The 26,069-nt window shown below is 34.2% G+C and overlaps 1 protein-coding gene across 1 annotated transcript in view; it reads right to left on the reverse strand.

Annotated features, from left to right (window-relative positions):
* LOC142336329 (uncharacterized) overlaps positions 1-18,802 on the reverse strand; it is a 90,186-nt gene extending 71,384 nt beyond the window's left edge. Inside the window, exons 1-3 of the mRNA XM_075385082.1 lie at positions 18,543-18,802; positions 8,799-9,050; positions 3,948-4,648 (exon numbers count right to left, since the gene is read on the reverse strand). Of these exons, the coding sequence (XP_075241197.1) occupies positions 3,948-4,648; positions 8,799-9,050; positions 18,543-18,783 (1,194 nt within the window). The 5' untranslated portion in view covers positions 18,784-18,802. The remainder of the gene's footprint in view (positions 1-3,947; positions 4,649-8,798; positions 9,051-18,542) is intronic.
* Between the last annotated feature and the right edge of the window lie 7,267 nt (positions 18,803-26,069).

Below are 26,069 nucleotides of genomic sequence, written 5' to 3' on the forward strand. Positions count from 1 at the left end.
AAATTAGGGCAATGGAAAGCGCGCAAAACAATGGTGAAGTCATAATAGGCTTACAAACTTGTCTAAGACTAATAAAAAACTGCAAAAAAGTAAGAAAAATGGTTTAAAATTTCTCAATTTTTCCGTCAATTTTCCGGAGAAAAGAATGATTTTCACCAAAAACACCTTAATCAATTGGTAGCTGAATATTCCTGAAGTAACAAGCTTCCATTCAAATCCCATTAAAAGCATTAATACAAAAAAACAGGCAAAAAATCATTAAATTTCGTCTAAAAATCAGCAAAACTGATCAAAACCCTCCAAAATAGCATTAAACTCTGAATTAACTACTTGAAACTTTCAATTCCTACCAGAACATACCAAAAATTAATACAACATCATAATCAAACATCATAACCATCAAAAGTGGCAAAAAACTGCTTTTAAAAGCAGCACGTGAACAAAAAATTTGCTCGCTTTGACAAAATTTTTTCACACATCAATTTTTCGCCCTCTCAAAAACAGCAGTAGGAACAAAAACTGCTCTCTTTTAGCTCCACTCTTCACTTTGTTAACCGCCAAAATCACTCAAAATTTTTCACGCGTTTCATTTCTCGCTTCAAAAATTACTCCAATAAAATTGATTTAAAAAAATAGCAGGACAAGTCCTGACGTACAATTCAAAGAATTTTCATCGACTAAACAGAAAACTAGACCTAGAACGGACTATGAATGGATTGGGAAAACCATTTAGAAAAAAATCAAAAAAATGCAATCCAAAAAATCGAAAAAATAGAAAAAATCAAAGTGAAATTGCCGCATGTGAACAAAAAACCACTAGCGAGAAAGCGAATTTTTGTTCAAACACCGTTTTCTCACTCTAATTTAAATTTGGAGCGAAAAATTTCACGCCGCAAAACCACTCGCTTTTTCGCTCAACTTCCTGTTTCGGCGTGACCAAAATCACTACTCCAATTTGACTTCAAAAATCATGAAAATGTGTGAAGATCTTAAAAAAAACGCCCCAATACAATTCAAATTCTTTGAATTGTTAAAAAGGACTTCTCCAATACTCTTCTTCGAGTCGTAAAAATACAGCGCCCCAATACAATTCAAATTCGTTGAATTGTAAAAAAAATTAGGAGCGCTATAATAGCCGGCTGAGAAGATGAGGGCGGCTATTAATAAAGCATGTTTTTAGTGCCTCGTTCTCTTGATCGCTCCGTCGTTTGTTAATTTTGATATTCCCAAAGAACTTGAAATTTAATGGAAACGCTCCGGGTCAGTAATCATCACAGTAAAAAGACAAAAATCTGCTGATTTCCCCCAGGACGAAAGGCAAGGCAGCACAAAACCCACAAAACTAAAGGTTTACCGTTCGCGTTGGCATCAGTCTGAAAAATCCAATGACATCACAACAGAAATAAAAATGATTGCAGTACAAGTTATAAATCGAATTTCCAATATATTCTCCAAGATAAGGCGTGAGTAACAAATATTTTCTATTCTCTGAGCTCTTCGCTGGGCGCGGCAGTCATTAGAGTACAATTAGATCTGCAAGGTTTCATTAGAACACCCATTAACTTTATTTATATGATGCCAAATACAAAGAACATAAAACGACAAATGTCGGAAGAATTGCTCTTGAAGGACAGGCGAGGCAATTTAATTCAGGGTCTGTAGCCTAAATCAATTTTTCTTTAAGAGTGCATAAATTCTTGCCACCAGCGGGATTCGAACCATTGACCTCCCGATCCTCCGCCACCCGCACCAACCACTGCGCTTTGAGTCACTTATTTTTGCTATACTGCAACCAATTATATATTAGCAACAGGCTTTACTTCGGAGTGATAGCAATAGAGATCACTCAAAAATGAAGAACGAAAGCGTGAAAAAGTCACTTGAGAAGTCAAAGAATGTTCCAGAAGAAAAGCGCAAAATGGTCAAGCAAAAAATTTGCATAAAAAGACCAACACGTTTACAATATTTGCTATGAACTTCGTTCAAGAGCAATTAAAAACCCATTAAATAGTACTGCGAAAATAATCTCGAAGAATTTGACTGCGGTAAAACCAGGTTACGAATTGAATTTCCATTATATTCACCAAGGTATGGGGTGAAATTCCAATATCTTCTGTTCGCTGAGCTCTTCGCAAAGCCCAGCAGTCATTAGAGTACAATTAGATCTCCAAAAATTCACTAGAATACCATTAACCTTATTTATATAATGTCTAATACAAAAAACCCATTAAGTAGTACTGAAAAAATGAGCTCGAAGAATTGGTCCTAGATTAAAAGATCTTTGGATAAAAAAACGCTTTTTGGAAGTTTATATTAAAAATATTGCGCAATCAGAAAAATTTTATCACAATCTGAATAGATCAAAAACAGTAAGAGAAGCAAACTCCTTTGATTGATCCTGTAACCATTGAATGGAATCACAAAAAATGGCCCCAAAACATGGTAAACAAGACTAACTATCAAAACTCCAAAATCAATGACATCTACTATATCCCTATCTATCACGCAGTTTCCTAAAAATTTGCCACAGCCAGTAGGGCGGTTTTCATCAAAAGCATAACTGTAAAATAGAAACCAGGTCTAATGAAGGAAGTTAAATACGGGGCTTTAACATAGCACCAAAAAATACAATCTCTTCCGACGAACAGTTGAAGCGTCTTTAATGGTTATCACATTGTAAAGCACAAAATTTTAAAATCTGCTGCTTGTATTTCATATCAAGTACCAAAAAACCCTTAATTAATTACCAGCACGCAAAAGACTAATCTAGAACTGGATATTAGATTGATCTGGATTTTGAATTGATCGGTTTAAATCGATCAAGACAGTGATCCATTTAAGAATTTGAGACGAACAATAGTTCTAATATATAATTCCAGGTTAATCGTTTGTCTTCTTGTACTTAACTTAGGGTACCTTTTGGTACTTAATATGAAATAAAAGCAAGCAGACTTAAAAACTTTGAGATATCAAAAAAATTTGAAAAGCTATGGAAACGATCTGGATCAACAACCAGCAACTGCTCTTTAGAAACACCTTGAGCAGAATGAGCGAAGAATGAAACTATTCTAGAAAAGTCATATTTCGCGAAAAAAAAATCGAATTAAGGGGTAATAAAAGGTAGAGCAAAACAAATTTTCGCTGAGAACGCAAAACAATGTAGCAACAATTCCAAAACAGGCACGACAAGTCATCTCGACAAAAATTACCTTTTAAAGAACTAGTACTCAATAGAATCATTCATAAAAATTAAAAAGAACAATTTGAAGTAAAAAAAAATAGCTGCAAAAATCAAAAATAGAAAAAATTAATTAGTATATAACACAATTGCATACAAAAACAGAAGCCTCTCATCTAACAAATTGAGAACATTAAAATGCTCAAGCAACATTAGGAAGCTTAAACCGACTAACGTCGGATGAAAGGCAGGAAGGGCAATTCAATTTAGAGAGGGAGTGTAGCCCAGGTACATTTTTAGGCTTAAAAATCGACCCCAAAGGGATCCGATACCGCAACCTTCAGGATGGCGGTCTGACACTGTAACCTCTAAGCTATTCCGGTCTTGCTATTCCATAGTTTAGCATCGGTTTGATTTTAGCAACAAACGTTATTTAAGAATGAGTGCATTTGAGATCACGCAAAAATTAAGAAGTCAAGCGTGAAAGTCACTTGAAGAATGTGCTAAAAGTAAAAGCGCAAAATATCAATCAAAAACTGTGCATAACAAAGATACATGTTTACAATAATTGCTTCCAACTTCATTTGAGAGCATTTAATTACAATAGGTTCGAACACTTCTTGAATTTTGAGAAATTAAAAAAAAAATGCAAAAATAGTTACAGGTATTTCGCTTTTCTGCCATCTTTCTCAACAAAAACACTGTTTTATGCTTAAGCACCTCACTCAATTGGTTAACTAAAAATTGGTAAGAAGACACCGTCACTTACTTTTCTGCTAGCGGATGCCTGCTTGGAGAGGAAGTTTGTTTTCTTGTCCCTTTGACTCAGAGGAGCTGGAGCTGTGAGAAGTATTGTCGGCTCCGACAATGAAGGCTTAAGTGCAACTGGTTCTAGTCGAGTTTTGATCGAAGTACTCTTGATATTGCTATTTTCCATTGTTAAATTTTGGGTAGAAGGGGAGGTAGTATCCGGGGGTGACTGAGACTGGGAAAAATAGTCTGAATCGAAGTGAGAATTTGAAAAGGTTGTTGCCGTTTTAGACGAGCTAGCACTACCTTCGGGGTGCGAGATTTTATCTCGGATAAAACCCACAGTTTTAGTTAACTGTCTCTCACACTCTTGGGATCTCGCGACATCGGTTCTGTACATCTCATTAGTTGCTTTTAAAATGTTCGAATTCCCTTGCTGGTTGCCGGTTATATAACTTGACAGACTAAGAACTTTGTTGCTACGTAATTTACCGCTCCTATCATTTCCAAGCAAATTGAGCTGTTCGGAATCGTTCTTTGTCTCGTGGTTTGACAACTTGTCAACAGGTTCACCCAGGAAATTCATTTCCACATTGTCGTCTTTGGTAATTTGCTTCGCATATCTCGCTGCTTGTCTTCTGTCCGTTGAAGAGGCCGCCGTCTTAGAAGGTTCAAACGTCTCTTCATCTGACGAGAGCGCAAAGCGATCATCTCGAATTCCTGAAATTCATGTTAATATAAAACCAAAGGAATGCAGAAAGCTGATGACATTAATCTTTCTTTTACTTTTTTTGCAATTGGCACAGATGATGCAACCTTGTCCCTCTTTAGTCCCAAAAGTTCAGCTATTGTCCATCATAACAAGAGATTTCCGAACTTTCTGTCTTAGCTAAGCTTCAAAATTACATCCATAATTCTTGGCCAGTATATTTTTTATTCAAAATAAAAACAGCCGACGAACGTCAGACGACTTGCTTTAACGACCGGCGAGATTTGAATATAGCCTGGCTCAGCGTGGGGCTTTAAATTCTCGATGGGGCTTGAAACGAAGCCATTAGAGCGTATTATACACTAATTATTTGTTAGAGTTGGCGAGGGTGAGCTCATATTGCAAAGCAATCGCTAGAATTATGCCCAAAATTACATCAACCCCAATTTGTTGCTTCTTGGCACATATGAGGATAATGATGAGATATTGGGATTCTTTTGATAAAAACAAAATTTTTTTCTTTCACTTTTATTTCTTTTCAGAAAAAACCCCATGCCTAAAAATTTCCTCAAGTAGTTTGCTACATCTGTTGTCTTGGTGATCATGTTTTCACACTCCTGATCCAAAGTTGAGCCAAAATGAAAGTGTTCGACTTTCTGTATAAGTTTCTATACCAAAATCAATTTCGGAAGACTGTTATTTTCAACTGTTTTTTTTTCGAAAACGTTTTTGTAGGTTCAATCAAATCAAATTGCCACAAAATTTGTCAAAAAAAATTTTGTTACCTTAACTCCCACTTGGCTTCAAAGAAATTTTCCAAACCGCCTAACTGAACGCTTCTAAAACTTTTTCCAAAAAAATTCCAACAGTAGCTGTTTCAGAAACTGCGAATAATTCAAAAACAAGATTGAAAAATTTGTACAGAACGTGCAGTGTGACCTTTTGAATGAAAAAACTTTGAAACTGGTGATTCAGTTCAGCTTTATTGTTGCATTACATTAGCAAAAAAAATAGGTTCTACGGACTTTTAGCGACGTTTGGTAAGAATGTTAGGGAGTAAACAGCCCACTATAAATCTGAGCTCCTTAGACTATACCAGAGAATAAATGTTGGCAGCAGAAGGGACTTAGTGCCCGAATGCCCTGTACAAGGCCGCAGCCAATGAGTCTCGCCAGAAAATGAAAACGAAAAACGATTACGAATCACAAGGAAAAACAGTTTTGCAAAATTAGAGAAACAATAACGTCTTTCGAAATGTAAACACGTCTAGGATAATCATGTTAAATACCATTCTTTAGCAAATGTGCAGCAGATTCGCTTCAACTTTCTGATGTCAACTTCTTCAAAACCAAAGTGGTAATTCATTTTATTCTGCGCATGAAGCTAGCGACAACGTCAAAATTCTTTATTGACGAAAATCGAAATTGACAAAACTTCAAAAAACATAAAAAAACTATAATATGATTGCAAATATCTTTTTTAGCTAACGAAATATTTACATGTTTGTAATCAAGACTAATTCATCCCTGCAAAGATATAAAGAATAAATAAATTACAGGCCAGCAGAAATCAGTTTGCATATAAAAGATACAGAGAAAAAAACGACAAAATGATTTAAAAGTTGAATAATTAAAGCCAAAACTTTTCAGCCAATGTCCTCAAAAAACCAAATTTCCGCCACCAAAATCTATGTTCTAACACTGAAACAAGCATGGAAATGTTTCATTGGCGCCTAAAGATTGACAAAGTTGAAAAGGACAAGAAATTTCAAACACGAAATGGCAAATTTTAAAAATTGCCAAAATTCTTCATTAATGTCTTCTGAACTTTTTAGTTGTCACAAAAAACTATTCAGTAAACCATCTTCAAGTCCTCAAAAAGAAACACTGTCTCGTAAAAATAGAAAAACTTAACAAATGGCAAACATTTATTTAAAAAAAAACATGAAAAAAATGGCAAACTTAAATAAAAATTTGCTTTAATTCCCCACATTAATATCTTCAAAACTATTTAATTGTCACAAAAAAGCAAACAATAATCATCCTAAAACCCCCTTCAAATTTTCGAGAAACAAACATGAAGTGGCAAATTTTGAAAGTTTGCTGAAATCCTTCAGATTAATATCTGAAAACTATTTAGTTGTGACAAAAAACTACCCAGTAACCATATTGAAAACGCAGAGGTTCGACCCACAACCCCCCGCTTAAGAATAGGAAGCATTAACTCGGCTACCAGTCCCCAAGATACAGTTCATATTACAATTGATTTTGTTTCAGCAACAGACAAAATATATGAATGCAAGCAATTTAGATCAAGCAAACATTAGGAATTAAGCGTGAAAAAGTGACTGAGAACGTGAAGAGACAGGATGTTCTACAACAAATGTAAAACGAAAAAGACGACGAAACAAAAAAACAGCAGGACGAGAACTGAATTACAATATAAAGAATTGAATGACAAACTTGAAGACACCTCAATCGACTAACCGAAGATATGGATAAAAGCCAAAAAATTACATAATTTGAGAATTATCAACAGATAATTTGAATTGTGAACTCTGGTTGTTCAGGTAACGAAAAACCGATAATTACAATACACATTTTCCAACAAAAAACGAAACAAGGGCAATTCATAGAGATCTTTCCGGACACAAACGACAAGCATAAGGGAAATATGAGCATGAGCCACACAGAAGACAGAAATTCATCCAAACAAGAGTAAAGATTATTCAAAAGTTGAAAGTCTTAGAAAACAATTTTACATTAGCTTCTGTAAAGCTGACATCTATTCATTACCACAGATCATAGCTGCAACGAAGAACTTGAAAAAGAACACAAATTTTCAAAAAAAAAACGTGAAAAAATATAAAAAATTTGTCGAAATTTGTAATGTTAAAAGTCTAAAAAATTTAACTGGGTGAAAACTATTTCCTTGGTCACAAAAAGTAAATAAACCTGAAAAAATTTTAAAAAATACCAAAAATCGAGAAATTAGGAAAACGATTTAAAATTTGCAAAAATTAATGATATCACTTTAAAAACACAGAAAATCATTTCTGTGTTGATAAAATCAATCAATTAACCCATTTCAAGCCTTAAAAATGTTTCTTAAGCTTATAAAATTGGAAACACCGTTTAAATTCTAGTGCTAAAGTTGACATGCACAACAAAAAGAAACCAAATACATGAGAATAAAAAGACATTTCATAAACAAAATAGTCATATCAACTATCATCGACCGTTAAAATAACCAAATTAACAAAAACACTTGAAAATTGACAAAAACGACAAAAATTGCCTCTTTCAGGGATCAAAAACAGCAAAACTTACCTTTTCATTTTAAATTTTCCCAGCAACTTCAGTACATTAAGCATCTTAAAGACCACTAAAGCCAGCTAAAGGCCTCTAACGCAACTCAATGTCCGCCAAACGCGCGCTGTTTTTCGCGCTTCAAAAGCTCAAAGTCATTTAAAAAGGTGTATAAACATCATACAAAAAAGACAAGAGCACCACCGCCAAACGCGCGCTGTTTTTCGCGCTTCAAAAGCTCAAAGTCATTTAAAAAGGTGTATAAACATCATACAAAAAGACAAGAGCACCACTACAAGAGCAAACATAGCCGGCAGATTGCCGGAAAATAGCCGCGATAGACGCTTGTGAATTTCGATGGAATTGAAACAGATAAAAAAAAATAGGGTATATACGTTATGGCACTACTTAGATGCACTACTTTTTTGGCACTACTTAGATGCACACTATTGATCTTTAAGGAAATGTAGTAAATGTTCAAAATTTAAAGTTCATTAAGAGAGTTCAGAAGTCATTTTTTTGAGTGGTGTAAGTCACGCAATTGACCTACAAGCAGAACAAATGACATCACGCACACAAATTTCAACTGCAAAGCAGTAGAAGTCACCGAAATTTAAAAAGTCAATGGTCGCAAGAATAATCGATGGAGATGAAGGATTAAAAAACACGATCGCTTCGCGGCTATTAAAAACCAAAAGCATTGCGATATAGTTCAACTCAGCTTACAGCGTCGCAGCTATAAAAGAGACTTGCTTCTTGTTTGAGATCATCCACATTTAGGCTATGATAACCAAACAAAAACGCATTTTGTAGGTATAACCCATGATTGAACAAAATAATTCAATAAACTCACCTGAAAGTTTTAATTCCTGAGGTTTATCATGAGCTATTTCAACTGCTGGCTGTCTGGACATTGACGAACAGTGAGCATCTACATTACTTTTAGATTCATCCAGCCTAATTTGATTCCGTGTACGCGAGGTCTCCCCCCACTTTTGGGTTATTTTCTGTTGGTTCGTCTGTCCTGAGCTGCCGCCATTGTAGTTGCTGTATTTGAGTCCACTTTCTCCAATGTGACAAATTGGCAAGTTTGAGCGAGAAAACACTAAAACAAATACATCAACGTGTATAATTTTTGTATTTCATCATGGAATAATATTTATTGGAATTGAAAAGTGTAATGGGATTACTAGCAATAGCTTTCAAAATATTCATCACATTATACAGAACTGATTATAGTAAGAGAAAGATCCAAATGAAATTATCAGATCAGATTTTCAGTATGATAAACGAAACTGGCAGTTTGTAATGGTCTAATTTTCTAATTTGATCCGCAGTTGAGTAAATATACCAAATTAGGCTTCCATAATGGATGACAAAATCTTTAAACTAAAACCAGCTCTCTAATAAACTTTTATAACTTAATCCACTAAGTGTCAATGCCTGGGCTTCCTGATAATTGTTGCGTAGTTCATCGAGAGAATGAATTAGAAATCCATTCAATAAAAGCAGGGAGAGAGAGTAAAACTAAAAACAAAAAAATGTGAACCAAGCGCAAAGCCAATTGAAAAACAGCAGGAATCATGGGACACATTTCAATGAACTGAGAAAAATTGACCCGAAAAACAAATTAATTTCTTGTGTCACCGAGGGCAGAAGATTAAGAAAAAGCCGAGAAAAATTGAGAACAGATCACCGAAAAAAAGACAAAGAAAATAATGAGCAAACTAAAAATCAGATTTTTTTCTTGGTAAGGTTCGGAAAAAGCTCATAAATCCTTGCGTCTTCAGACCCAAAAAAGCTAAAAACCATAATACTTCAACTGTTCTCGACTAATTTGTTAAAAATCTATTTCAGAAAGGTCATTAAAACCAACTGCTTTCCGAAAGCTCCAGGAAAAGGAGCATGGAAGCAAACCTTTACTTGACAAGCAGGAGAATTTCAATGTTTAAATTGCACAAGACCTATGTGAACTGTGATTAACATTGCACGAGGAACCGAAAAGCAGCAACACAATTTCCGAAAAATGCATATCCACTAATATGTTCAAAATTTCTGAAAACGTCATCACAACCAACAACTTGCCAAATGCCACGAGAAAACCAACCAGGAGGCTAGCAGAAACCTTAATGGACAAAGAAACGATCCAAAGAAACAATACTAGAATAGAAAAAAAAATTGGCATCAAAAAAGCAGTTCCTCGGCCTAAATTCGGAACCAAAAAATAAAAAGACAAAAATCACGAAACTCGCTTCAAAAACTTGAAGATAAAAACTAAATTGTACATGATTTCAAACAAATAATCAAGAGAAATATTGGCCGTCTAAAACTACATACGTACAGAGGAGAAGTGTTGACAGCTAAAAAATAAAGTCCTCTAGAACATTAAAACAAAATTAGACAAATATATGTGCTCAAACCCAAAAAAATGAAATTTTTAGAAATAAAACTTACCAAATTCCCAAACGAATGAGGTTTTTTATGCCTGAACATTTAACTCCTTCCAGCCAAAAGCTACATGGTAACACCTTCAAAGACTCATTTGTTGATATATGAAAGACAAAAAAAAGTTAAAAGAGATGAGAGCAAACTCGTGAATTAAATAACCAAAAAATACAAAATTACGACAAAACGAAAAATAGTTCAACCTAATCAAAATTATGAAATTTTCTACAAACTTTGGTGCCAACTTGTAGCTTAATCTTTTCAAATGCTTTGAATTGCCAAACACCTATATGATTTGTGACCAACATCAGGCGAACACCAATTTGTACAAAAGAACTTACAACAAGTAGAAAAACCACAACACTGTGGACTCCAATATAATACATAGCTGACGTTAGCCAGAAAATAGCTACGATAGAATCGTAGATCTGTAGCCTAAAAACAATAAAAAAGAGCGCTATTAAGATATTTTTCTTTCTTTAATCAATTATTTCGCTGTTATATTTTGATTCAGAATCTGCGTAACTTATCGATTACTGCTTCTATCAGCTGCTTTCAAATAACCTTCCATTAAAGTCAGATGAACTAAGTTGACATTATCTTCTTCATTTAAACTAACCAACAGTCTATTTGAGAGTGAGGAAGCCAATTCTGAGACTGAGGTAAGCGACGTGTGACCAAAAAATATCGGTGTCAAAAAAGGAGTTCCTAAACGTAAATTCGGAACTAAAATATACACAAAAATAAAAAAACTTGATTTTGAAATGTCGATTTAAAAGATAACAACTAACCTGTTAAAAATTTCACACAATAAATAAAAAACTACAAAAGTACAGAAGAGAAGTATTGATAGCCAAAAAATGAAGTCCTCTAGTACCTTGAACGCAAATTGAGACAAAGATATGAGCTCAAACCCAAAAAAGAACAATCAATTTTTATAAACAAAAATCTCCAAATTCAAAAACAACTGAAAACAACAAGTTTTTCATGCCATAAAATTTAACTGCTTCCAGCCAAAAGCTACATTATAACACCTTTGGAGATTCATTTGTTGACACATGAAAGATAAACAGAGCTAAAAAGAGATAAGAGCAAACTCTTGAACGAAATTACCAAAACTATTACTTCAAAAATACAACAAAACAAAAAGTAGTTCAAATTGTCAAAACTGCCATATTCTCTACAAATTTTGGTGCCGAAGTTGACTAGAGTCAGATGAACTCAGTTGACCTTATCTTCATCACTTAAAAACCCAAAATTATTTTTGAGGGTGAGAAAAACATTTTTGAGAATGAAGTACGCGACGTGTGACCAATAATTGAATGACGCACACAATCCAGTCAGAATTTCATGAAATTAAATCAGCGCGATGACGTATAACCGTAACAAAAATCTTGACGACGAAAAAACCTAGCAGGATAAGTCCTGAAATACAAACCAAGGAAATGAAAACTCAAGACCTCAGTATCAGCTCAAAAAAGTGCTATCACAAAGATTTCAAAAAAGTGCCACCATAGTTATTTCAAAAAGTGCCATCATAATTATTTAAGCACATCGCTTACAACTTAAACCTTTCTACCACAAAATTATCTCTTATTGCAGAGCATGAAACAAATTTCTTCATTACAACAAATGGGTCGCGCTTCAAAGGGAACAAATTCAGAAACAAAAAAAAATATAGCCCGCACATTGCCAGAAAACAGCCGCTTGTGTCGTTCCATGAACTGAAACAACTTAACAAATAGATAGACAGATTGACCACCAGTCCTTGAATAGACCACTAAACTTTTTGATTAGATTCGGACTGTCATTTTCATGAGACACATACGCTCTATAAGGAAAAACCCCTAATGGAGCTTTTTCAAAATTAATATTTAAAATCAAAAACTTTAATTCTCAAGAATTAGGGCATATATGTTTGGCACTGCTTAGATGCACAATGTTGACCTTTAACTAGTATATGTTCAAAAAATTTAAAGTTTATTAAGTGATTTCAGCGGTCATTTTTTTGAGTAGAGTTAAGTCATGCAATTGACCTAAAAGCAGAACAAATGACGTCACGCACACAAATTTCAACTGCACAGCAGTAAAAATCACTGAAATTGAAAAAGTCAATTGAAAAAATTTAGTTCGCAGGACTCATCGATGGGGACGAAGAGTTAAAAAACGGTGTCCCCGATAATAGCCGCTATCGCTTCGCGGCTATTAAATACTAAACTTTAACTGAAGATCAATGGTCTATAAGAAAAGTTAGAAGCACTAAAACGATGAGCTTTATCTCAAGGGATGAAATTCAGTTCTACATGTCAAGATAGTCCATAAAACCTGTCAATAATGAGACCATATAACAAGTCCAAAACACGAAAAATTCACTGACAAACCATGTCAGAGTCCATGAGAAAAAATTCTTCTCACCATTATTCATGAGAAAAAAATCTTCGTCATTTAAACCGTTTGATGAATTCAAAAATGAAAACTATGCATTACTAGAACACAAGTATCACTTTCAGAAATCAATCTTGAGGCAAAACAAGAGAAAAACACCAAAAATAGAACTCAAATTGCCTCACGTACTAAAAAAATTCTCTGAAAAATTTCAAACCGTTTTCTCACTCCCATCTTAAAGCAGTTAGAAAACATTTAACGCTTTATTGCTATTTTTCGCACCTTTTACTGAAAATCAATAAAACCATTCAAATTGAAGAAGTTTTTGGTGTTAAGATATTCAAAAACCACTATTTCATAAAATACCGCCCTTCACACATCAAACACTAAAAAACCAACCTTCACATAACAAATTCATCTCTCAAGATATTTACGTGAATAGAAAACTTTAGGCCGTCCGTGCTTCACCTGTTAATCCGGTTTTGAGGACGAAAAGTCAAAAAGATCCGACGCAAAATAGCTAAACAGACCACCGAATTAACATAATTGCTACAAACTCCGCATAAGAGCCACTAATAAAGGCTTTCTTTTCTACAAAGGAACTAGTTATTCAATGACAAAAAAAATGTCATTTGCAAAGCTAGATATAACCCTACGATATTGAAGTTTTTGAGTATTTTGGTTGCTGAAAATTTCTGAAAAAATAGATCATTGCAAGATACCTAAACGATATGATCGAAAAATGAAGATACATTCATAAAAGTTAGAACAAACTTTCAACAACTGTTTCAAGGCTTCCAAAATATTAAAATTCAAAGAATTTGAAGATCTTTTCCGGTTGTGCTCTGCCCCCTTCACCATCATAGTGGGTGCATATTATTTCATACTTTGACGGACGTGTCATACTTTTAAATAATGATTTACTAAGTAATGGCAAGTCTTCTGTAAACGGGGGTGCATAACGTACTGGAGGAACAAACGGAGAAGATCCGAATTTGAATTGTATTGCCGGGCTCTCTTACAATCCAAAGTGGAGCGCTCAAAGATCTGTGCATAATTTTGCCGGCTTTTCCAATTCAATGAGAAGTCAAATTATATTGGCGATCTTAATCACGCTGGGGAAAAGGCGAGCAGCTTTGAAGCTTGTTTTTTTTTCAAATTACCTTTGATGTGCAGTGACAAATTGGTGTTTAAACAAATTTCCTGTTCTCGAGAGAAAGTTTACATGCGTTAATTTGTTTTCAGTGTTTCTTGAGTGCTATTAAAATAATACATAAGTGTCCTAATTGAGCCTGGTTGGCATTTCTTTAATTCACCAACCGGCAGCTGATACTTTTCATAACTTCGAAGATATTTGTTGTCATAAAAGAATAATTAAAATTTTATTCTTGCGTCTTTTGTATTATTATTTCGTTGTCTTATCACTTGGTATCGTTAATGCCCGGTCTAACTGGTTGCTAATGAGGCATAAAACGAGGCATGTACTTGCTGTTTTTTTATCCGTTAATTTTGTTAGTGACAGGTCTCACAGGTTGTCAACAGAGATTATTTTAATCGATTTAATTCTTTTAGTTCAAAACTAACACTTTCTATGGCTGACGGTACTTGTTTTCAAGAAAATGCATCGAAATTTTGAAGTTTTGCGAGTTTTTATTGGTCACTTTATTGTACTACCTCTTAGTCTCATGAATGACAGGTCCCAACTGCCACAAAGGATGCTTAAATCAATCGAAATAATCCATTCAGTTCATAGCTATTGCTTTCTATGACTTACGATGTTCGTTTTCAAAAAAACGTTAGTGGGTGTTCAAGTTTTCCTTGTATTTGTTGCAATTATTATAGTCTCATCACTTGATCAAAATTATGAGAAGTCTTATTAGTAGCTAAGAAAGTTTTAGTTAAGGAAATCAATTGTTTCAGTCCATAGCTAATACTTTCTGTGACTCGAATGTAAAAACGAGCTTTCGATAAAATCGGCTGTTTCGATACATTTTCTGTTGTCTTAAAATTTAGCATCCTTACTGACAGGTTGCTAGTAGGAAATAAATGCATATAATTAGTCGCTGGACTCATATCAGTCATTTTTTTGACTTTTTCTTTTGAAGAAATAAAAGGGGATTTTTTATTTCTGTGTTCTCATCACTTATTGAAAAATAACAGTTCGTATTCGCCTTCTAGTGATTTCGACGAGTTTCTTGGCTAAAACTTTTACTTTAAATTTAAGAATTATGGCATGTAGTCATGAGATTCTTCTACTTTAACGTCACTGATATTCAATAATATTGATTTTTTCCAATTTTTTTTTCAATTTCGCTTCCTTTTGTCATTCGTTCCTAGAATGTTGTTATATTTTGAAATCCCTCTAAGTCTGCTTGGAGTCAACATTTTCAATAACTGTTGTTATTTTTAGTGATTTTCAAAACGCTAAATTTTGGGAAAAAAATTTTTTGATTATCTTAGATTTTGTTGCTCATTCTGCACATACAGGGTGAGTTATGGGCTTTGTAGACTGTTTTAGTTTGATATTATTGTAAACATGTTAATTGGCAGGAAAATAGTTAAGTCATTTTTTGGATTGCGCTTCAGGACCTGTGCTGTTATATTTTTTGAAATCTGTCCACACTTTTTTGACAATTTCCAGTAAAGGAGTTAATATAAGTTGTGACATTTTTTTACACCTGCTCTAAATTGAAGCGCGACATTGGTGTTTGGTTTTTGAGAGCAGATTATTTTCACGTGCGGCAATTTCACTTCTGTTTTGCTGCTTTTCTCTTAATTTTCTGACAAACACTTTTTAAAAGGTGATGCGTGTATTCTAATAATGCATAGTTTCAGTTGTTTAAAAACCCCAAAAGGCAACCAATTTTTCAAGACTGAGAAGCTATTTGTTTTCATGGACTATAAAAGATTTTTTCGATTTTAACGGTTTTTGTAGTTTCTTCGTTGTTTAGTCTCAGTAATGATAGGTATCAACGAGTCACTATTAAAGTAATTGTTTATTTATTTACTGTTAAATTATTTACTGACTTGAATTGATATCTTGTTTTACCGAATTTGACACTACCAGATTTAAAAATACATATCGCCTTTTTATTGTTCTCTCATTTAGTCTCATTGTGGAAAGCAACAATAGGCTCTCTCAAGATTTACATTTGATCAAATTTGATCAAGTTTTCGTTATTAACCAACAGTTTTCACAACTGACACCACTTACTTTCAAAATTATTAGTATTTTGTGGCATTGCCGCTTTTTTGCCGTTTTGTTCTGTCACTTCGTCTCATTAATGAGAGATCTCATTAACTCTTTTATTAGGCATTTGTGAGATAATCTAAAGTTTTCAATTCAAAACTGAAGGTTTTGACTTGACACGCATTCTTTTTAAAAACTATTACGATTTTTTTTATTTTAAGTTTTTATAGTTGTTTTTGTTCTTATGACACCTATCTAGGCTCTATAACGTTTTAATTCAAGGCTAACAGCTTTAACATCGACACAATTTGTTTTTTTAAAAATTATTGTCTTTTTGCGTCGGATTTCACCCGTTTTCGTAGTTGTTTTCTGTTACTTAGCCATTAAAAAGTATTCAATTGCTCTCTACTTAGTCCTAAATGAATCAAATTAAGCTTGCTTGCAGATTGCCAAAAATAGCCGCAGTAGCTTCGTAGAACTGCAGTCTAAAAAAGTAATAAAAAACAGACCAAAAAAATTCGCCTTTTCATTGAAAACTCATATGTTACATTTTGATTAAAAATATGTATTAGTTTTTTCTGCCTCTATTAGTTACTCTCAAATAACCCTCATTTAGAGTGACACACACCCATTTGACCTTATCTCTTGAATTAAAGTAAAAAAATCAATTTCAAAGTGAGGAAGTCATTTTTGTGAGTGAGTTAAAGACAAATGTGACCAAAAATTTAATCACGCAAATGAACAAAAAACTCGCTCCACTAAGAGCGAAAAATGATGTCACGCACGCACTTCAGTTGAAAATGAACAAACAGCAGATTTGAAGTGGTTGTGACATAATATGGTCATAACAAAAATCTTGACGACGAAATAAAAAAAAACAAGAGAAGGCCAATAATAGCCCCAGCTATCTCCATAATGGACAATAAATTCGAAAACCATATTTTTCTAGGGAGGAAATGATTTTTTTTCAGATTTTTGTAGCGCTGTTTACTTTCGCCGACGTCTGGATATATGATTCGTTTATTATCGGAGGCTGTTCTTTTAAAGAGGTCGATAGTCTTCGGTTTGCTCAATTCTTTGAACTAGAGATTTAGGACTTGTCCTGCTTTTTTTATTGTTTACTCTTATTCTAAATGGCTGCTTACTCATTTTCTCAGGAAAACAAACATCTTCATTTGACTTCTTTTCTCTCAATTGATTGCCCAAGATCTTTATACGTCAAAGGAACGCAAACGAAAAATAAGTTGTCCAATGATAGTTTCGATTATCACCCGCAAATTTCATAGAAATTCTGCTTGTTCAAAGCAAACTTCGCTGGTCTTGAGGAGCAAGAAGAAACATACCCGGCAGATTGCCGGAAACTAGCCGCCGTTGATTCCAATAAGCATGATTGGGATTGAAAGAATAGAAGATATTGAAAAGATTTTTGTACAAAAACATTTTTTTAAGTCCGATTTATTTTGATGGCATTTCGTAGTTGAACATACTTCTGTTTCTTAGAGAGAGGCCACAGGGGCTACTATCAATACCGATAAGCATAAGAGATGGTAACTAAGACTTATAGGAACGACATCCAAATAGCGGGCATCTAAAATTGGGCTTTATGGGTTTAACCCGTTTCTATTTCTGACTTCAATTTTTTATACTGACACTGTTCATTTTGAATTGCTTTGCTGGGCAACTGATGTTCAAATTCACTTCTAGCAGAATGAGAGAAGAGAAACTATTCTAGAGAAGTCAAAAAGATTTCACGCAAAATGTCGAAAAAGCGGCAAAATGGTAAAGCGAAAAAAAGTTCGACGAAGTAAAAAAAAATAGCAGGACAAGTCCTGACGTACAATTCAAAGAATTTTCATTGACTAAACAGAAAACTAGATCAAACACGGACTATGATTGAAATGGGAAAACCATTTCTTCAAAAATCAGATGAAAATTTAAAAAAAAAACAAAACCAGTTTCAAAATGCCGCATGTGAAGAAAAATTCACCAGTGAGAAATGGAAATTTGGTTCAAACAAAAAACTAGGCCTAGAAAGAACTTTGAACGGATTGGAAAAACCATTTAGAAAAAAAATCCGATCCAAAAAATTGAACAAAAGAGTAAAAATCAAGAGAAATTGCCGCATGTGAACAAAAAAACCACCAGCGAGAAAGCGAATTTTTCTTGAAACACCATTTTGTTACTCTAAATTAAAATAAAAGCAAAAAAAATTTCACGCCGCAAACCATTCGTTTTTTCGCTCCACTTCCTGTTTCGGCGTGACCAAAATCACTACTTAGTCAATTTGACTTCAAAAATGATGAAAATTTGTGAACAGATCTTAAAAAAAAGACAGCGCTCCAATACAATTCAAATTCTTTGAATTGTAATAGGAGCGCTATAATAGCCGGCTGAGAAGATGAGGGCGGCTATTAAACAATATAAATCATTATAACAAATAGTCAGGTAACTTTGAGAGCTTAAGATCAGTTATTAAGGTGGTGTAGCACACTCGAATTGATTATAAATCTATTGTGACAGCAATTGCTCCTGCCTAGTTCCCGTTTTTTTGTTCACTGTTGAGAAAACAAGACTCACGTGTAGGCCTGATGTGATCTTTCTCTGGTGAGGAATCCTCCATGGCACTGTCGAACAGTTCACTGCACTTACTCACAGTACTCGATGAGGAGGAAGAAGAGACGGAGGAGAAAACAGTCTCCTCATTCTCTGAAGACACTGCGTGTGGTCGCTCCACTTTCGCAACTTTTCCATTCCACCGACCGAAATAGTATCTCCGTTTGGGAGCACCACTGCTCAAATTTGGGTTGTTTGACATCATCTCATAGCACCATTAGCTTCAACCTGAAAATAGCAAATGAACCGTTTTACCGCTCTGATTGCTGGAGTAGGGCATCGTAGCGAAAATCCTACTCAGCAAACTTTTCTTTTGTTGAAGACTTTATAAAAAATTTTACATGTTACATATATAGAGGTGCAAAAACATTGAGAAATTGATCAAAACGCCAATGAGCAGAAGAATATCTCCATCATGAGAAAACCAGTCCAGCAGGTTTTAAGATAACAAAGCAATTTCCTGGCAATTTGAAAATGTGATAAAAATTCAGCAAAAACATTCTGGATTCGCATTTCCAAGAAGAAGTGCCTATTTCCGAATCAGTTTTATCTAATAGAAGTGTCATCACCACGACTCAAGCAATGTAGTTTGTTATAAATGCCCACCAATTTACGGTTCGAAAGAAATTTTGGAAAAATACCAAAATTTGATTTATTCTAGAAATTAAAATTTTTTAACAATTTAAAACCCTCCAAATTTCTGTAAACTTATTCCGCAAAATTTCCCCAAAACATTACATCAAATCATTGCAATGGGAATTGCATTTCTTTCAACCAGCTGCAGTGAAATATCATTTTTTAACAAAGTGACACGAAATGAAGATTTGATTGAAAATGATGTTTATGCCCAATTTTATTCTTGTGCTCTACGACCGCGGTTAAGGATTTTTTAAACTTGTAGATTCCATACTCCTAAAGAAATGTTGAAAAATTTCATCCTGTCTTTTCAAGAGGTGCAAATTGAACAAATTTTTGATGATTGTGACTGAAAAAGCTCCGTGATGAACGCAAAAAAGTAGAAACCTAGTCCCCTATACGAGCCTTAGTTACAGTGGAAAACAAATATTAATTCAAAATTTTTGCTGCTGTTTTCTCAATTCTCCAAACACGACAGGGCAAGTCTGGAAAAATTTTTGTTTTTTCTAAGTTTGGCATTTTCGACATACTTCATCAAATATGTTTTTAGAGAGTTAGTCAGATATATTACATGAACAGTAAAAGTTACAAGCGTAAAACCATAGTGAAAAGAGGAGCATCTAAAAACTGCAGCATTTCTGCAGTTAATGCGATGCCTGTGGAATAAATCGTTCTTCTATTTAGTTATTGTAGCCGAACACGATAAAACAATAACGCCAATGAGCAAATATTTTTCACCTTTTGAAAAACAATATTTATATTCTGAGAAATGTTAAATTTCTTGAAATCTGAACTTTTTTGAAATGTGAACTTCCCAAGCTCATCATGAGCATTTACTGCAGTCAAAAGCACATACTTTCATAGCATGCCGCAACTTATGCACGTATATGGCAATTTGAGTGAAAATTGATAACACAAAATTAACGCAAAAAAATAGCCATTTCGACAACACGAAAATAAAAATTGCTTAAACACAGCTGGCAGATTGCCATAAAACAGCCTGAATAGCTTTGTAGATCTGCAGTCTCAAAAACAGTAAAACAAATATTAAATGCTGAGATGTTATATTTTGATAAACAAACTGTTTAACTTATTACAGCCTCTCATAGCTGCTCTCAAATAACCTTCATTTAGAGTCACACACATTCACTTTACCTTCGCTCTCTGAAATAAAGAAAAGTCAATTTGAGTGTGAGTAAGTCAATTTTGAGAGTGAGGGAAGTCACGTGTGACCAGAAACTTTATCACGCGAATGAACAAAAAAAATCGTGTCAATAAAAGTGAAAAAAGACGACACGCACGAGATTCAATAAACAAAAAGCAGAATAGAAGTGATTGTGACGCCATATGGTCGTAAAAAATCGATGACGAAAAAAAATTATAGCCGGAAGAAATCAGAAAGCGACTCGAAAGGTTCAAATTTCACAAGCAAAACCAAAGCAATTATCTCAGGAGGCCAAAACCATTGACTCTTTGTCTTCAAACCTTTACGTTTTGCCTCACCAAATTTCATTTAAAAATAGGCAATTTTGCACCGCTGTCATGATGAGTGAAGGTTGAGCATTGACATCATTAGCAGCTGATAAAAAAGTGGCTCAAGAAACTGAGAGGCCCGAAAAATGACATCAAATAACTCAAAATACTAGTCTCAAAAAGACATAACTGTGGAATCGCCAGTGCCATACAAAAGACATCGTGAAATCATATGGCAGACAATATTCTTAGAACAAAAAGGTAATTTGAGAATAAAAAAAAGAATACTAAAATTCAGGACTAGTGAAAGTAAAAATTTTTCATTTTGGAGTTACTGCAATTCAGATGAAAATAAGATTTAATTCGCTCTCGTTGCAATTATCGCAGACAAAGTAAGCTCCAATTATTGTAAAAATTAAATTAATCACTGAAAAGACAAAAACAGAATGAAAGTTCAAGGCAAACAATCATTTAAACCAAAACCGATGCCCAGGAAAATCCACAGACAAAAATAGTCATTCAGTACTTCTAAATAGAATTACAGTAAGTTTCCCTGTGCTGCATTATATTAAAATCATTTGCAAAATTTAAAAAAAATCAAGAAAAAGCAAAATCACTTAATCTTTATGACATCTCATAAAAGCAACAACAAAATAAGAACCGACTAACGTCGGGCGAATTGCTTTCAAACGACCGGCGAGCGGTTGGTCAGTAGCTAGCCACGGGGGGGGGGGGGGTGCACCGGGGGCTGATGGGGGCAGCACTGGGTGGGGGGGGGGCAAAAGCGCGGTGGGGGTTGGAGCCAATAGTGGGGGTGGGGGGTCAACAAAGGGGGGTGTCAACCTCTAAGAACCGCCCCTCACACCATAAGTATAAGTATAAGTCTCCAAGACAGTTTGAGCTGAAACAGACCTGAAAGGCTCTAAGAGCACATAATGCCCGCTGGGCGCTACCTGTTTATCCCGTTTTTGAGGACGAAAAGTCAAAAGCGTCAGACGAAAAATTGGTCAAGCGAAAAATCGCATAAAAAGACCGACAGGACTAATATAATTGCTACAAATTTCGTTTGAGAGCAATTAATCAGAGCTAAAAAAAACTATAGGTTTCAGAAGAGTGCTAGAAGGATACCTGCTAGAATGTGGAGAAAACGGACACATTGTAAAAAAGACTATCAAAAAAGACATTGAAGTAGAAAAACAAATACATTTTATTATACAATCCTCATGTATAGATAGAAAAAAATTCAAAATTCGAAACCTAAGATCAAAACCAATTTAGATTTTTTACCGAATTTTAAACACTTTTTAAAAACCAAAAAATAAACTCAATTATTGATAAAAACGGAAATAAAATCCCAGACAGAGCAACAAGAGATTTTTTAGTAAATAAAACAATGACAAGCAAAAAAACTACACAAAATTGAAAAACTGACAAAATCGGCGTAGCATGGATACAATTTCATAAGACAGAATCACATGTTGCACTGAGTTTTCAGAAAAGTCCTCTAAAGATCATAAAGTGAAAAAATTAGTTAAAAAATGACAAAACTAACTAAAAATAGAAGAAATATGTGCTCATTTGGAACTCAAAACGCATTATTTTATCTCAAAAACACCGTGCTATCAATTTTAGAAGCGTACATATTAATAAAGAATCGAACAAAAATCGTTACCAAGGAACAACCAAATTGCAGCAAAAAACGGCCAATTGGACAAAAAAACGGCTAAAAACGGTTATCAATATGCGCCATTTTGTCAAAAACACTTTTCAAACTCGAAAAGTCATTCAATGAAGGCAGCGCATGATCAAAAACTTCTTTCGCTCAGAAAAAAATAGTTCACATCAGAAATTTACTTCTAGGTCAAAACACCGTCAACGAATAGTACTTCCGGTAAAAAAAAACCTCAAGAAAACCAATACTTCTCATCGCGTCATAAAAAAACCAAGAGCAGGCCAATATTAGCCTCAGCTATTGCCTTGCTACTATTAAAAACTTTTCAGGAGAACTTGATCTGTACTAAGAAACTTTCGATCATGCATTAAGAAACAGAAATGATAGCTGTGTGTGTGTGTGGGGTCAAACTCTAAAAATCGCCCCTCACATCATCATCAACAGCTTCGATGACTTGCACACCAAGAGAATAGTAAGGCTCTAAGAAAACTGCTCAGGGACTTAGTGCCCTCCTGGCTTTACCTGTTTATACCATTTTTGTGGGCGGAAGTAAAATTTCAAGACAAAAAATATGACACAAAGTCGGTAGCAGAATAAATACAGGTAGCAGAATAAATACATTCCGTTAGCAGAATAAATACATTCCCTTCGCAGATTGTTATAGCGCATATTAATCGAAAGCAGCATTTCTGGACTTTTCGGCGTAAATATTCGTCTGCATAGTTTCTATCTGTTCGTTACGAGTCTATTTAGTTTCTCATCTTCCATCTCAGCTCTTCATCTTTCTGAGCTACACGTATCGCGTTCGAAGAGAAGAAATTAAGAACTGAGACAACTCGATTCGCTTTAATAGGCGCCCCCTAAAACCTATTGACTACTCAGAATAATGAATGCACAATTTGAAAAACCATATTATAACACTTGCGTGACAAGAAAATACTTCATAACGAACAAAATTTTAGAAATATTTGATTGAATATTATTAAGATACAAAGAATAAAACTAAGGTGTTATGCAAAGAAGATCACAAATTTGAGATAACCCGAAATTTTTGGAAACAATTTTAAGCGTTCAAAGTAATTTGACAGACCGGTTTAATTTGGCAGCATAATCAGTCATTTTTTTATGTAGCTACAATATGAGACGAATATTTTCCTTTAAATTATGAAGTGTCTTCATCAAAATTAAATGGCATAAATAGATATTAAATAAGTTAACTGGAATGAAATTCATTTGAAAAATCACCAAAAAAATTTTAGCTGAAAAAAAGTTTGAGCTGAGATATTTATAAATTTCATAAATTTTTTTTTTCCAATTTCCCCCTAAATCATTGCCAAAAATGCAAACAATTCTGGACACAGTTGAACTCAACTCAGTACTCGTTCTCCAAAGACCATCAAGTTAATTTTAAAAAGCAAAGAAAAACTCAAAGTTTGCAAACAGAAAAAAATTGCGGCCGAAAATGGCAGAAATTAAATTTCAACAATTTTTTTTCTAGGATTTGAATTCTAGATGTTGGTGAAAAACCGATTCGAAGAATATTTGAAATTATGTTGAACAGAACCAAAATCTCGTTCCCAAGTATAAAACTGGAATTCTTAAGATTTCATTTTTTAAATTTTAGGCTCGGAGAGCTTTGAAATTAAACCCCTCAAATTGGTCTGGTATGAGCTCAAAACAGACTGTAAAACAGTCCTCAAAGCAACCGTAAAATTTTCTCATCAAAAAGGGTGACGCTAGCATATTTTTTTTCGAAAAACGTGGGAACAAATAATTTTATTTATATTAAAAATTCTTAACTCAAAAACAACCTTAATCCAGCACTCAAAACACATAAAGCAACTATTATCCAGGTCCCACTCATTAATTGAACTAAATTTTGGAAACCTGAACTAAACCTGAACCTGTTGAATTCTAGGCAAAAAGAAGTGAATACAATAATCTATTCAAGAGTTCTGATTTATGAACAAACTAAATGCTCGCGGGCGGGCGGGATTTATAGCAGAGCTAGCGACCATCGCGTTTCTACGCTGTTAATTCGAACTATTTAAAACACTAAATGAGATTGATTATTATTACAAGCAATTCCAAATCAGTTCAACCAACATCAACTCAGCTGCATGATTGATTGACAACAATAACAACACACTTCTTTTGATACTGAAGCCACACTTTCAATTCTGCTATGCCCATTTGACTTGATGTTTTTTGGCGTTATTTCATGTACTTATTAACTTTCAAATGCGACGTGATAACATTTGGTAGCAGCGTGAAATGTTCTCACCAGTGGGAAAATGTGAAATTTTTATGACGAAAAGCAACAACTACAAAATATATGAAGATAATAATTGAGCAGAACTGAAAGTCACGGGCCTAATCACGTGGAAGGGCGGTTGAAACAGAGCGAGCAACAAGGCTGTTAATATTAATTAACTACTCTGATCATAACATTTACAACGGTTGGGACCATTATCACAAACCTAATGTATTATTTAGAATATGTTCGTCGACTGGACCTTACAATTTCAAGGCCAGTTATTTTCTTTTTTCTTTTGGTTTTTTATTTCTGAAAAAGCATCATTTATGAGAAAGACTCCCTACAAAGTCTTGATCACATTGAATGACAATACGTTTGTTTCTGAACATATTGCAAAATTATAAAAACAAACTTCGCCTCAATTTTCTTCGCTCTTTAATGACAACAAAAATTTTAAGCAACATTTCAATCAGATGAAAAATTTACAATTCATGCCAGCAAATGTAGAGAAGTGTTCCCAGAAAAATAATTTCACTGAAGTGTTAGCCTTAAGTGTTCCCAGAAAAATAATTTTTTTAAACTCCCAGAAAATTTGAATGCCTATTATAACATTTCAATAAAAAATCAATCTCTTTTAATCACCACAGTTTAACAGGAGCAGTCAAAAATTTCGCCGCCTTTGGGAAATTTGTTGCATCTAAAGGTAGTCAGCATGTTTTGATATTCTTTTTAACTAATATGCTGCTCGAGGACGCGTGTCAAACAGCTAAATTGTCCAATTTAGCATGGCAAGAGCGGACGATTCGACATATAGCAATCTTACTAAATGGTTCAAGCTTGATGCTCTGTTATGATTAGAGTAGTTAACAAAATTTGATCGGGTGAAATATCATATCCAATTTAATATTAACACCTTCTGAGCATACAATCAAAATCAAACACCTCAATAAGAATGATAGCGTTATCACTATCATCAGATGAGTTGGTACCATTAATATAATACTATCGATAGTAGTAGTAGTATTAGGCTACACGAAGAGAGAAGAGAAAAGGAAAAGAAAGCACCGAGTAAGAGTAAATAGTAATGTATATACTAACCAGAGGGACATAATAGCATATCAGCATGGTTTATTATAGCTAAGGTAATTCAGGATAATGAAAGGTAGAACAGGAGCAGTATACTGTAGTGTATTCAAACCTAACACCATCAGACAGTACTTGCCTGTCTGTCTGGCAATGACCCCACTATAATGATATCGCTAACTAACCCTAATTACCTATTCAGGTATTACTAAAACCAGTATCAACTTTGACAATAAATGATTTGTATGACATATATCCAAAATCTGCCAGGAGTTGTCCTGTCCATTTTGAATTACAGCACTTTGAAAATAATCAAAAACTTGATTGATTGAGATAGCAAAAAAGTCCAAAGTTGCGTAATAATTGCTCA

Source organism: Convolutriloba macropyga, chromosome 3, assembly GCF_964194025.1.
Source record: "Convolutriloba macropyga chromosome 3, txConMacr16.3, whole genome shotgun sequence".
Classification (NCBI taxonomy): Eukaryota; Metazoa; Xenacoelomorpha; order Acoela; family Convolutidae; genus Convolutriloba; species Convolutriloba macropyga.